This window comes from Lactuca serriola, chromosome 3 (assembly GCF_051521515.1).
Source record: "Lactuca serriola cultivar US96UC23 chromosome 3, Lser_US96UC23_V15, whole genome shotgun sequence".
Lineage (NCBI taxonomy): Eukaryota > Viridiplantae > Streptophyta > Magnoliopsida > Asterales > Asteraceae > Lactuca > Lactuca serriola.
Window position 1 is genome coordinate 16,639,051 of NC_136410.1, and position 14,484 is coordinate 16,653,534.

General features: G+C 36.0%; 1 protein-coding gene across 1 annotated transcript; it reads left to right on the forward strand.

Annotated features, from left to right (window-relative positions):
- The first annotated feature begins 7,478 nt into the window (after positions 1-7,478).
- Positions 7,479-12,023, forward strand: LOC145095052 (3-oxoacyl-[acyl-carrier-protein] synthase I, chloroplastic-like). The gene is made up of 8 exons (XM_079032994.1): positions 7,479-7,894; positions 7,987-8,345; positions 8,426-8,857; positions 10,398-10,571; positions 10,675-10,788; positions 10,900-11,001; positions 11,104-11,170; positions 11,956-12,023. Exons 1-8 carry the CDS (start codon positions 7,795-7,797, stop codon positions 12,021-12,023), a joined length of 1,416 nt encoding a protein of 471 aa, XP_078889120.1. The 5' UTR covers positions 7,479-7,794.
- The last annotated feature ends 2,461 nt before the right edge of the window (positions 12,024-14,484 follow it).

Sequence of the window (14,484 nt, forward strand, 5' to 3'; positions counted from 1 at the left end):
CCACCAGCTGGCCTCTGGCGTAGTACCACCATTCTGCAATACACACAGGCAACCATTAGCGATACTGATACCTCTAAAGGAATCACATCTATTTCAAGTTCCCTGGTCTTGTCTCATCCTTCCTTAGTTCGGGTACGGATCCTCTGCTTTCAGTAGTACGGGCCCATACTACCTTCCACATCTATCCGTACCTTCTTCAAGGACTGCCTCGACTCCACCAGATCCCTTTCTCTACTGCTAATCATTGCTATACTCGTCCTAGGTTTGCCCTAGGGAATCTCTGACTCCACCCTGCCCGGTCCTCAGCTGCTGAAGGCCTCCTTGTAATGTCAATTAGCCATTACCTGAATACCATCATGTGCGATGAGGCTCAGATAATCATTCGAGTAACAGACTCATCCCTACAACGGTTAGACTCAAAAGAGAGTTGCGCAATAGGGCCAAATCCAACACTCTAAGTTTATCCAACCTTGATCACATGTAATGTGACGTATTCACCTAATGACTAACTCTCATCACTCAGAGTCCCACATAGCACATAGCAAGCAGCATTCGGATGCAGGAGAACTACTCAAGCAAGTCTGTCCTCATAATGAGAAGTTGAACTAGCATACAATGGTAAGCTCATACTACCAGGCATAACCTAAACAGGCTATCCTACTACTGTCTACTCAATACTAGCATGCAACTCTCGTAAGTTGAAGCACATAAAGCAGGCATATAAGGCTTCACTCCTAGATCCTTAGTCCTATTCTAGCATGCTGTTCTACTGAAACTGATAAACGAAACGTAAACTTGTATGGGTACTTTGGGGAATACTTACTTGAGCTCGGCCGGTCGTGCACATCACACACTTCGTTCTTTCTCAAAACTCTTTTCTTAACTTTTAGAAAACATTTCCTTTTTCAAAATCTTTTAATCCCTCGATTTGAGTTCAGACACCCTTGAGGGTGTGTCCGAATCCCTCAAACCAGGGCTCTGATACCAACTTGTAACGCCCCAAAAATACGGGCCAAAAGTTTCATTTTTAATTAAGTGATTTGCAAAACGTTTGTAACAAAATATCATTCGACCATATCATTTAATAAAACATGTCTCGTGTCTGTAAACCAAAATGTAAATCATAATAATGTCAGAGTACAAATCCCAGAATGTCTCATAGTGCGGAAAAACAAGAGCATGTGTGATATGCCGCTATCGCGCCAGCTCCTTCCCCTTGGCTGAAGAGGTACCTAAAACAACAACAAAAAAACCGTAAGCACGAAGCTTAGTGAGTTCCCCCACTATACCACATACCATATAACCACATATCATACATATATTGTCAGGCATATCTGGGTGCCCGACCTACCCCTTCGGTCCTCTCGACCGGATATTAGCTAGCATATCTGGGTGCTGGCCTCCCCTTCGGTCCTCTCGACCGGATACTGACTAGCATATCTGGGTGCTGTTCTCCCCTTCGGTCCTCTCGACCGGATGCTGGGGACTATTTCACCCCCTACTACTACCATATAACACATATCACATAATCTATCTAGCATGGCTGGGCATGACTGCCCCTTTGGCCCTATCGACCGGTAAACCGGGGACTATCTCCCCTACTGTCACTAGCACATAGCATCATATCATACTAGCACATAATCATATCACAGGTAGTAGCAAACCTAGATGAATATCACAGAGACAAACATCTAATCATACAACTCCTACTGGTGGGCCGGAATTGTGGCCGTAGACCCACTGCTACTGGAAGGTAACTCACCTCGAAAGTAGCTGCTGAAAGTCTGCTTGCTGAGCGCCTGATTGCTGAACTGGTAATCCTCCGGCTATAAATCATGAACATAGATTAAACACTTATAAATACCCTTAGGTCAAATGACTGACCCTCCCCTGGTCCAAGGTCAACTCTTTAGTCAAAGTCAACTTCCAGTTGACTGGAATCGCCGAGTCATGGCATAGACTCGCCGAGTCCTTCTCCTACTAACCCGGTCCTACTCGACAAGTCCCTCTTCCCACTCACTGAGTCACCCATAACTCACTACTTGGGACGATTGAACCGACTCGCGACCCGACTCGCCGAGTCTCAAAACAACCCGCCGAGTCCCCACGAGCATATCTCCTACTTGCTTCCAAATCCTCACCAGAGCATCCTTTTTGAGGATTTGGGTTTCTGGAACTATTGCTACACGCTAAATTGCTAATTCCGTGTGCAGATACGAAGGGTTGGGCCTCCAACACTTAAAACCCGCTCACTCAGTAACAGTTCATCTGACTCGCCGAGTTTGAAGAACAACTCGTCGAGTACCAGGCAATCTTCATGGGACTCGCCGAGTTATTCATCCAACTCACCGAGTCCCACTTTGGGACTCGCTGAGTCCCTTGACCCATTTCCCATATAGACCAAATGTGAGACATGCAACGCCTCAAAACCATAGATCTATGTTCCTAGGTCATGTTTATCACGTAAAGTTACAAACTTTACGTGCATGCATGGCCCTACAAGCTCCAAAAGGCAAATCCAAGCTTTTTATGAGGTCATACACTCAATGGGGACCTCAATCACTCCAACCACAGAAACTTTATACTTCTAATACGTCCATAAGGTCTAGATCTAAAGTCCTTTCGGATCATTAAGCACAAACACAAGGAGTATGGTGTTTTAGGGCTTGAAAACCACCATTTTAGGGACAAAAAGGGAATCTAAAGAACTAGTGATCAAGGTAGGGGCTTTTCTACCTGAATGGAAGCCTCTTGCAGTGTAGATTCCGGATCTACCTCCCCTCCTTGCACACTACAGCCTCTTTCTTCTTCTTCTAAGCTCCAAACCTTCTTCACAAAGCCAAAATCATTCTCAAGAACAAAATGGGGGCTAGGGTTTCGCTCTTCAGCTCTCTGGAAGTGTTAGGGACAAAGGAGGCCAAGTTAGAGCGTTTAAATTTGGTGCAAACACCCGGATTAGGGTTTTTTCCCAAACAGGGTCTACTCGCCGAGTTCGAGAACCGACTCGCCAAGTCCATAGTTCAGTCCCCGCGTCTTATCCCGCTCCTACTCGGCGAGTTGGTCCATCAACTCGCCGAGTCCAAGGCAAAAATGCATTATTTTAAAATGTTAATTACAAGGAGTACGTACCAGGAACCAGGTGCTACATGATATCTGAATCTATCAAAGAAAACAAACATGTTTGTATAAATGGAATATAGCACTGAATCCCTGAGTAAAAGTGATCCTTAAACTATGATGTTTGTTGAAATAGCAAAATTCTCCTTCATGATAATAGAGAAAAAAAAACATCTCATAAATATATAAAGGTTTGGTATTTAAATAGGAATTAGGATACAACATTCAGACGATTATTCAAGTTGTCAAGGTCTAATATGGGCCTAAGAAACCATAACATGTTACAGAAGAAAAAAATTTGTATGTAAAGTTATAACTGCAATACTTACAACTGAAAATTTATGTTTACCTTAGAAGATGTTTTGTGTTGAACCATTCTTTCCCTGCTTCCATAGAATACAAATGAGGAATACCTTGTCAAGTTGTTTCCCTACATTTGACTTATCAACCACCAACAAGGAATGTGTTAAACCACATACAATACTACAAATCAATTCAACGTGATAACTTATGAAAGAATTCAAACATGAAACGTGCTTTCCTAGACAACAAATACAAATCCTTTCATTTTACAAAGCAAAAAACAAAGGTCTCCAAATTTAGCAGATAATTCCCATAAATACAAAGTTTCAAACCGCCCAAAGGAACATAACAACACAACACAAAAGGGTGTACTACAACACAAAAGGGTACAACAACAATAAAGTACAACTATGTACAACAAAAAACTCTTTAATTGTTTTTTTCACTCCACATTAACTCTAATATGATTTACATGAGACTTATAATAATAAAAATAAATATCCAGATATTGAATACAAAATAGTTTGTGTGCCAGAAGCGAATTATATGCTGAGATTCATCCAGGATCCCCCTCTCTATATTATCTGCAAAACAAAACCACACCATTATTTACCTTTAGTTGAAACAACATTCTAAAGAGCTAAAAACTGATTTTTATCAAAAATTTTCATTGAACCATTATATAATGTAAAAAAACTAGAGTTACAGAAAGAAATCATGTAAATGCTTAGTTTTTCAATTTCTTTACGTTTTGCATTTTTCCAAACACCTGGTATGCACTATGCAGTTCTACATTTCCCATAAAAATAAAATCAAAAATTCATTCTCTACATACGTAGCTAGAACCAAATATCTTTTTAACTGCCATAAATAAACACTCGATTCTCGTATTATATCTATATATGCTCTCGACCATACTCCCACACAATCACATGCATGCTTATCGTATGGATTAGTGTCTTGGGAATGACGCTTTTTAAGTGGCTACTCAGCTCTGGTTTTGAACTCTTGCTGACTGCATTTCTATCCCTTTTAATTATTTACCAACTGCTCGATTGTATCTCTCATAGATCTCAAACTATCTCATGATTTATGATAATGCAGAGAGCCCCAAAATAAAATAAGAAAATGATAAAGTAAAAGAAAGAAACCTAGGGCACGTACATGGAGAAGAAGAGAATGATATTCGAACCTGGTGCCTCATCCATTTTTGTTTCCTTATTTCCGATGCCTCCAATCTGAACATGAACCTCTGACTTCTAATCCTAAATCCGACCTTCAACCTTCGATTTCTAATCTTCAACCTCCAATTTGAGCCCAATAGTTTCAAAACCCTAGAACTGACCTTTCGAGTATGAAGATCGGATATCGTTGTTCTTCCTGAACACACCGATATAAAAGCCCTATTTCTTAGGTGCACACTTGTGAGGTCCAGAGCATAAAATCCATGGTTCTTCTTTGATATGGGGGACAAAAAACCTTAAAATCACCAGCGTATTGTGTATCAGGAGTCGTAGACCCCCAATCGCCGACTCCATGAAAGATAATGTGAGGTCCGATTTTTGGGGAAGGCAGAGTACTTGAATTTTTGGGGGATTTGGTTTCCCCCCTTTGTTGTATCAAAGAGGTGACGCGCGTATTAATATTTTATAAAACGACATCTCTACATGACTCCTATTTAATTTAGGTTCCTTCCGTGTTTGTACTTTTTTCGTTGAACATTAATTTTAGGTCAAGAACAAATGTGTGTCCTCTATCCTTCAGATTTTGGAAAACTGACTAAATCAGTGCGTGTTATTGTTTGCGTGACATTAAATGGTTGTTTTCTAGTAGTCCCTTGAACCATTGCTTAATGCGGAAACTAATTTATTAGTTGCGCACCAAGTACACCATTATAAATTGAGTTCTTCAACGAATTGATTTATCAATCAACCTTTAGATTTGAAAATAAATAATCTTATATATATATATAAAAAAAATGAAGTAAGAAGAAACAAATTTACAGGATGAACTTTATTGTTTAATTGATTAGAATTTTACATAATATAGATTTTGGATTTAAACGAATAATACATTAGTAGTTCATCGAAAGGTCTAATACATGCATTGATTGCATAATGAATATGACTTTGAGGGGTGTTGTTGTGATGAAAACCTTCCAATTTTATTTTCTTTGTATTTCGATTGAAAGAAATCTGTTTTTACAAGATGCATTTCAAATCAAAGAAACCATTATAAGGAATGGATATGACTGTGAGAGTGTTGTCATGTAGTTCAATGAGATTGAGGTAGGTACGCGTGTCTATATAATGTGGGATGGTGACAGAGAGGAAATTAGAGGACATGTTAACAAGGTATCAGAGTTCAATGGCTATTGGTATGGTAAGTGAGTTGTTTGAGACACCTAGAATATGGAGATTAGTGTAATTAGAGATATACATTGAGATTTAGCCTACAAAAGGGTAAGGTTAGGCAGAAAAACTTGTAGATACGGTAGTTGTTTTAGGTTGATCCAAAGAGGTTTGAGATGAAACTAGAACATAGGTTTTCGAAGTTAGGTTTGGTCTAATTCATGAGATTATGAGTTGTCACTTTTATAGATTTCAACAACTTAGTCAAACACGATTCATCATTAGGATCTGGTGACGATGGCGACAAGAACATGCATATTAGCATCAAACTAGTGTCAATATGGAAAACCTTATGATTAATGGACCGAAATCAGAAAAACAAATGAACTTGTGGATGGATACGAGGGGAGGGGTGGATTCCATATTCAATTCAATAAATAAATTAATAAATAATAACTTAGTCACTTTAGATGGCCATTTCTGCAACAAAATCAAAACTTAGGCGTGGAACTGAAACAGAAGAAAAACTTGGCTCGAGAATGCAATCTTTTGAAAATCACATGAACCATTTCCGCAATTTACTCTTTGGTTTGTTAAACCTAACGAATCAATCAATATACAACATGCTTGATAAAGAGGTGTAACATCTTCTTAATGAATCAAAAGTCTCTGAACAATTAATAAACTCTGTTTTGTCTTAACCACCATGAGATTGAAATCGAATACTAAATGATTTAGTTTTATGGTGTACCCCCTTAGTAGAGGTGAGCAAAAACCGCACCGCAACTAAAATTAACCGCAAAAACCGTATAAACCGCAACCGCAATAAAAACCGATGGTGAAGTTTTTTGTTTTTCAAAAACCGTAAATTTATGGTGCGGTGCTGTTATTGGTTTTCAAAACCCGCAAAAAACCACACCGCACTGCATACATTATATACAATTTTTTTATTAATAATTAATATATTAAATATTAAAAATAACACAAATTTCATAGATGAAAGCAAGATAAAATTTTAGAAGATAAAAGTGCTGGTTTTCTGTTATGTTTAACAGTGAAAAATAATGAAATTTCATAATTTTAAGATATTTATTTTTAGTTACAAAATGATTTCACGTTTTTAAGATATATTAGTTGTTTGTGATTTAAGTTAATTGTCTTACACTTTATTCTTTTTTTTTTTTAATTACAAGTAATATTTTTGAATTCTTAAAACCGTTTGAACTCCAAATAGTAGTTAAAAATCACACAAAATAACTGCACCAAATTCATACGGTTAATAACCGAACCACAAAATAAAAACCGCACCGCAAAAATAACCGTCTAACCGCACCACAAATATAACCGCTCTAAACGGTTTTGAAAATGGATTAGCCGTATTTGCGGTTAATGGTGAGGTTTTGACCAATAACCGGACCGAACCGCACCGTGTTCATCCCTACCCGTTAGTAACTATGTCCACAATACCATTTTAAGAATGACACTTAAAAATTATAAAAGAATATGGACTAAACTAAACCCTAAGGGCCGTTCTTGTAATTTACTCTAAAAATTGAATGCGGGCCGGGCTCTTTCAATCTAGCGACCACCGGTCCAGCGGACTATAAACGCAAAAACGTTCAAAATTATGAACTAATATCAAAATATACAATTTTGGAATTTTAGGAGTCATGACGAGGGAGGAACCAAACTAATGAACATGCAGAAATGGGTTATCAACTACCCGGCGAAAATGGTTACCAAGAGTCTTTCAACACATACATACACTGGTTGGTTTGATGGTGAATGACAAGATTCAATCTCCATGAAACCACCATAAATCAATATTTCACAATCATACTCTGTTTTCACTGGAGATTTTCATCAAACACCGGTGGCAAGAGTTTCCATAACAGTTGGCCAGTCACATGGTCATCTGATCACTGAAAACCTACTCTTTCATTATCCTATCTACGATTTTTCGACCTTGAGAGAGGGAGAGAGACAGAGACAGAGATCAAGAAGGAAGAATATATAGAGAGAAATGGCTAGCATTGCAGCCGCTTGTTCTACTGGTTTGATTTTTAGAAGCAAGGATTCAGAAAACAATAAAGCTTCTATGCTTCAACATAATGGTTTTAGAGGTTAATTAGTGATCGATCGTTTTAATCTATTTTACTATATAGTGCTTTTAACCTTAACTTTCTGTCATGATCTTTGATATTAATTCTCCCAGCTTCAAAATCTAGAGCAATCAAGTCCATGGCGACACAAACCGTTTCACCTCCTAAAAGAGAAACAGACCCAAAGAAGAGGATTGTGATTACAGGAATGGGAGTTGTTTCTGTGTTTGGTAACGACGTTAACACATTCTACGACAAACTTCTCGAGGGTGAAAGCGGAATAACCCTAATAGACAAATTCGATGCTTCAACATTCACTGTTCGTTTCGCCGGTCAAATTCGCAATTTTTCATCGGTAGGCTACATCGACGGTAAAAACGACCGGCGTCTTGATGACTGCTGGAGGTATTGTCTAGTTGCTGGCAGAAAAGCTCTCGATGATGCAAACCTCGGCCAACAAATTCTCGAAACTGTGAGTCCTCTTAATTTGCTTATAAAATATAAATGAAGAGATTGACAGATAATTTTTTTTAAAAAAAAAAAAAAAAATAGATGGATCGAACGAGGATAGGAGTCGTTGTGGGATCAGGGATGGGAGGTATGACAACATTTAGCAATGGTGTGGAAGCACTGATTCAAAAAGGGTTCAAGAAGATCACTCCGTTTTTCATTCCTTACTCGATTACAAACATGGGATCTGCATTATTGGCGATAGATAGAGGGTTAATGGGGCCAAACTACTCAATTTCAACAGCTTGTGCGACTGCAAACTATTGCTTTTATGCGGCAGCGAACCATATCAGAAGAGGAGAAGCGGATATCATGGTCGCCGGTGGAACCGAAGCTGCGGTTAACCCTACAGGTGTCGGCGGTTTTATAGCCTGCAGGGCTTTGTCGCAACGAAACGACAAACCCCACAAAGCTTCTCGACCATGGGACCAAGATCGTGATGGTTTTGTCATCGGTGAAGGTGCAGGCGTCCTGGTATACAACAACTCCTCACCTCTCTATCTCTATCTCTATGACTCTATCTATGTGGCTTCAATCTTCTTCTTCCTTGTTTATTTGTTGTAACCCATAACATAACCGTAAAATTATGAACCCAAGCCCAAGACAGATCCAGCCCAAAATTTCCTTAATAGTGTTTGGCCCATAATCGGACCTAAATATGTTACGTCTAGTCCAAAATCTTGGGTTCTCTTTTAAATAATATATTTAGATAGATTGTATAAAAGGTTAAGTGAGACGAAAGGAATGTGTCTTTGTTACCTAATATTTTATCTTTTATATTTATATTGTTATCCTTTAATCAAAATCCTAAACCCTTTTAGGTAAACTCCTAAACCCTTTTAGGTATCTGATTCGTATAAAAAAACAAACAAGCAAAAACAAAAACAAAAAAATTTCATACACAATAGTCAAGAGTTTAAAATTTTAAAATGTTGTATTGTACTGAGCTTACATATTATGAAATAAGATTAGACCTGAAAATTTGATACACGACAAGAACATAATACAGGTTTTCAGTGTATGTGTTTTAGAAATTCGTGTTTATTCTTGTTTGACACATATTTTAAATTTGTGTTTCGTGTCTTACACATGTCAAACACAAATTTACCTATTTAGACATGTATAAGACACAATACAAATTCGTGTTGACATGTGACACGTACAAACACGTATATACACATATATACTTTAGGGTTAAATTTTTATATTTATAATATATTAGGGACCAATCTCGTAAATGTCAATAATTAGTTTATAGATCTAGCTTAAAAAAAGGCATTAAAAACGTGTTTATTCATGTTTTTCGTGTTTTCGTGTAACACAGTTAAAAAACTGTTTATTCGTGTCGTGTCACGTGTCACATAAATTTTTTTCGTGTCGTGTTCGTGTTTGATACCCAAAACACGTTTTATAATTCGTGTCGTGTTCGTGTTTAACAAATTCGTGTCGTGTAAATTCGTGTCTGACATGAATACACGACATGCAGACACGGATTGCCAGGTCTAAATAAGATGGATGTGAAAACAAAATATCATTATTCATTAAATAATGTAATGATAATCTTTAAAAAAAACATTTGGCATACTCAAATGATATAAAATTATATTGTAACCGGAAAAAAAAAATCCAACCGCCCATTTTATGTCATTCATGATTCATATAATAATGTTAAAATTGAGAACGTATTTATGTTTGGTTGTAGCTATTGAAATTCAGTAATTGAAAATATTAATCCATTGAGTTTAGCCATATTCCATTGTATATGCTTTTGGTTATTATCATAAGCTGAAAATTATTAATGTGGAAGCCCAACAATATTGCAAACATGTTTTTTTAATATCGTAATCATTTGCAATTTCAATTTATCGGTTAATTATTATTTAGCATCATTTTTAGACAGAAAAGAGTAATAAAAGATCATTTTTTTAATATTCAGATTCATTCATTCCAAAAAAAAGAAACAGAATTAATTATATGAATTGTAAATTGAAATAAATTGGAATTTTTTTCACAGATAATGGAAAGCTTGGAGCATGCAAGTAAAAGAGGAGCCAATATTATTGCTGAATATTTGGGTGGAGCCATAACATGTGATGCTCATCATATGACAGATCCTCGTAAAGATGGACTTGGAATTTCTTCTTGCATCACCAAATGTTTACAAGATGCTGGTGTTTCTCCTCAAGAGGTCACACGCATTTCTACAACTTAATTAATTAATTACACAAAAAAAAAAGTCAGTTACTAAGTAAAGTTTAGTACCCAAATTGACTTCACTATGAAATTTAAAGGTGAATTACGTGAATTGTCATGCAACATCAACCCTAGCTGGAGATTTGGCTGAGGTTAATGCCATTAAAAAGATCTTCAAGTGTACATCTGAAATGAAAATGAATGGCACAAAGGTATGTACAACAAAACCTTTAATTGAAATGCATTATTGTTTTAATATAGCTACAATATATAATGACATAGTTAATTAATGGAATGATTATTGCATATTAATAATGACTTAGTCAATGATCGGACATGGCCTTGGAGCTGCTGGTGGATTGGAAGCCATTGCATGCATAAAAGCAATCAAAACTGGCTGGCTACACCCTACGATTAATCAAGATGTACGTACTACAAATAAATAATATTATTTTTAGTATTTTAATTGTCTTTTGATTAATTCATTTTGATCATTAATTATCAATTTTGTTCGATCATCCATGTAGAACTTGGAGCCTCAAGTTGATATCGATACTGTCCCAAATGTTAAGAAACAGCATGAGGTCAACGTGGGTACGTACGTATGTGATTTTATTAATTTGTTATTATCTGAAAAATACAAAATAATAATAATAATAATAATAATAATAATGATAATAATAATAATAATAATTTATGATTGTTTGATAATTACTGATTGAATTAAATTATATTGAGTTAAAGTCTCTCTGAATGAGATATAACTTAAATATGACCGAATAATCTTAGAGCTTCTAGCACAGTTGGTAAGGCATGAGGGAGACTTACATTGATAACATATAGGTTGTGAATTCTATCCACGGCATCCCTCATGATTCTCAGCCGCTGAATGAGTCAAAATATGTTCCCTCATTAAGTAACCTTGGAGGCTGGGTTTAATGACGTTGGTTAGGGTTGTCAGCATTAACATTTTGCATTGCATTGAAGAGGCATATCAGAGAAATCATGACCGAGTCAGATGTTTCTCAGTATAATATAAAACAATATGAATTTGAAATCGTACTTAATCTCTTATTAGACCCAGTAAAAAACACATCAAAGACCCTTTTAAAATATGCTCCCTCATCGAGTACCCTTGGAGGCTGGGTTCAATGGGGTTGGTTAGGGTTGCGAGCATCAATCTTTTTTCATTGCATTGAAGAGGCATATCAGAGAAATCACGACCGAGTCAGATGCTTTTAAGTATAATATAAAAAATTTGAATTTTACTTGAATTATATTCGGTCTCTTACTAGACTCAGTCTCTTACTAGACCCAATAAAAAGCATATCAAAAACCCTTTTAATATCTTATTTTAACGTTTTCTTATTTTGTTGCAGCCATATCCAACTCATTTGGATTCGGTGGTCACAATTCTGTTGTTGCATTCGCTCCTTTCAAGCACTAATTAAACAAAAGTTCTATCTTTCATATACCTTCAAAAGTTTTTATTTTTTGCACCGAACTTTAATGCACTGTATATCATGAATTCCAGATTGATGAAGTTAGTAAACAAACACTTAATTTTACATGAAAGTGTCACCAGTTATTGGTCTGATAAGTGCAAGCCATAAAGCCAGGTATAGCATTAGCTATCAACTTTAATTAATCTGTGTTATTTTTATTAGTTCTTGTTTTTTTTAATGAAAAAGGTTTGTCATAAAACGTCATTTGTATCATCACACGCAACTTCATCTCATTAAATTATATCTCCAAAAAAATATTAATTAAGAATGAAAGCGAGGGAGAGAGAGTTCAACTTGCAAGTTGATTAATCTTTTAATTTTTTCTTTTTTTTTGACAGCTGGAATTGATAGGTAAAGGTGTTACTTTCATAAGACCTTCTGTTTTTAGTGAACGTAATATCAAGATTAAGTTCTTAATCTAAACCTTAAAAAATATCATTAAATCTTGATAAAGCAAGGGCTGACACTATTTGATATTGACATCAGGAGGTTAAATTTGTCATTAACAAAGTTTTGTTATTCCTTCCTTGTTCTTTCCTATGAATACAACTTAGATGTGCTCATCATTGTTGTTCTAATATGCCCCTCTTTCGCCTTTCTTGAATCACAAAAATCACATCGGGTATGAAAGCTTAGTTATTATATTTTTTTTCTATTGATACATTTTTATAATTCATTAACTTTTTTTAACAAGTTCAGCCCTTTTAGCATGTGTAAGCAAGAATACCATTAAGTTGAAAATTTTGCTTTATTATTATGGCTCGTTCAATGGTAGTGGTTGGATGAGAAAACGAATGTTTTAAATCACACGTGTTACAAAAATATAATAATACTTAATGTTAAGGAAATCAATTAATCAGTGTTGAATGGGATGGTGAAGTTTAAAAAGAAATTACAATGTTTAAAATCTAATCTCAAAAGTTGGAATAAATCCATGAGGGAGAGCCGGGATGGAATTAAAATCGAGCTGCTTTGGATTCGGTTATTGATAGAAGAGAAGGGGAGTTCTTTTGTGGTTGCTAAGAGGGCTACTAGACTGCATATAGCGCAAAAGGCAAAAATTAAATGGGTCATTGAGGGTGATGAGAATTCCAATCTTTTCCATGGAGTTCTAAATAGAAAAACGCAAGTAGATGGCTATTCTAGGAGTTCTTATTGATGGTGAATGGGTTGATGACCCAAACCGTGTCAAATCTAAGGGGCTTTCTTTTCATTATCATTTTTAATCTCAGTTCGCATCTCTACCTCCTTCTCGGCCTTATATCTCCCGGAAAAATTAAAAGGGTAGTGTGGGATTGTGGTTTCTATTAAATCCTCAGGGCGGATGAATTTACTTTTAATTTCATCAGAAAATTTTGGTATTTGATGTGGTGGCTGCTATGCCTGACAATTTGGTTGGGTTCGGATTGGTGGATTACAGGTTGGCATGTCAAAATGCATTAATCCAACTCAACCCATATAATACATGAGTTGGCGGGTTGAAAATATTAACACAACCCAACCCACAAAACTATAGGTTCACGAGTCAGTGAGTCGATTTCGGGTCAAAGAGTCGACAAGTCATTTTTGCGTAACTTTTCACATATTAAATTTATACAAATTATACAAGTCTATAAATTAATTAATAATTAGAATTTTACGTTGACTATAATGAAATGAACAACCAAATCCTAACCTAACATAATAAGTTAAAAAAAAAACATATTTAAAAATAAAAACGGTTTCTAAAGTCGTATATTAATTATATTCCATTAATTCATAAATAGAATTTTATGTTTTGTAAATATAATCTATATAGCCGGGTTGGCGGGTTGACGCACAAATCCAAACAAGTAACAAAATCCAACCCATGAAATAAACGGTTGGCGGGTTAGAAATTTCAACCTGAACCTAATTATTTTCGTGTCGGGTTACAAGTTGGGTCGAGAATTGCCAACCTTGGCTGCTATAAACGAGTGTTTTTTTTAATTCCATTCATTTTCCGGTTGGTTGTAATCCGTCTTTCATAGCTCTCATTCCTAAGGTGCATGATGTGAAGATTGTTAAAGATCTTCTAGCTATAAGTCTTATCGGGTGCCAGTATAAGATAATTGGTAAGATTTTAGCCAATAGGGCAGCTTTGATGATTGACAATTTGATTAGTATGGAGAAATCAACTTTCATCAAAGGAAAACATATTTTAAATGGTCCTTTGATTATGGATGAGGTGTTAGCTTGGTGCAAATCAAAGAGGAAAGATGTTATGGTTTTCAAAGTTGATTCAACAAAAATCTTATGATTCGATTCGTTGGGATTTTGTAGATGTTTTGGGTAGAATGGGTTTTGATGATAAATGGAGTGGGTGGATTTGTGCTTGTCTTTGCTCATCAAGAGGTTCGATTCTTGTTAACGGATCGAATTCTG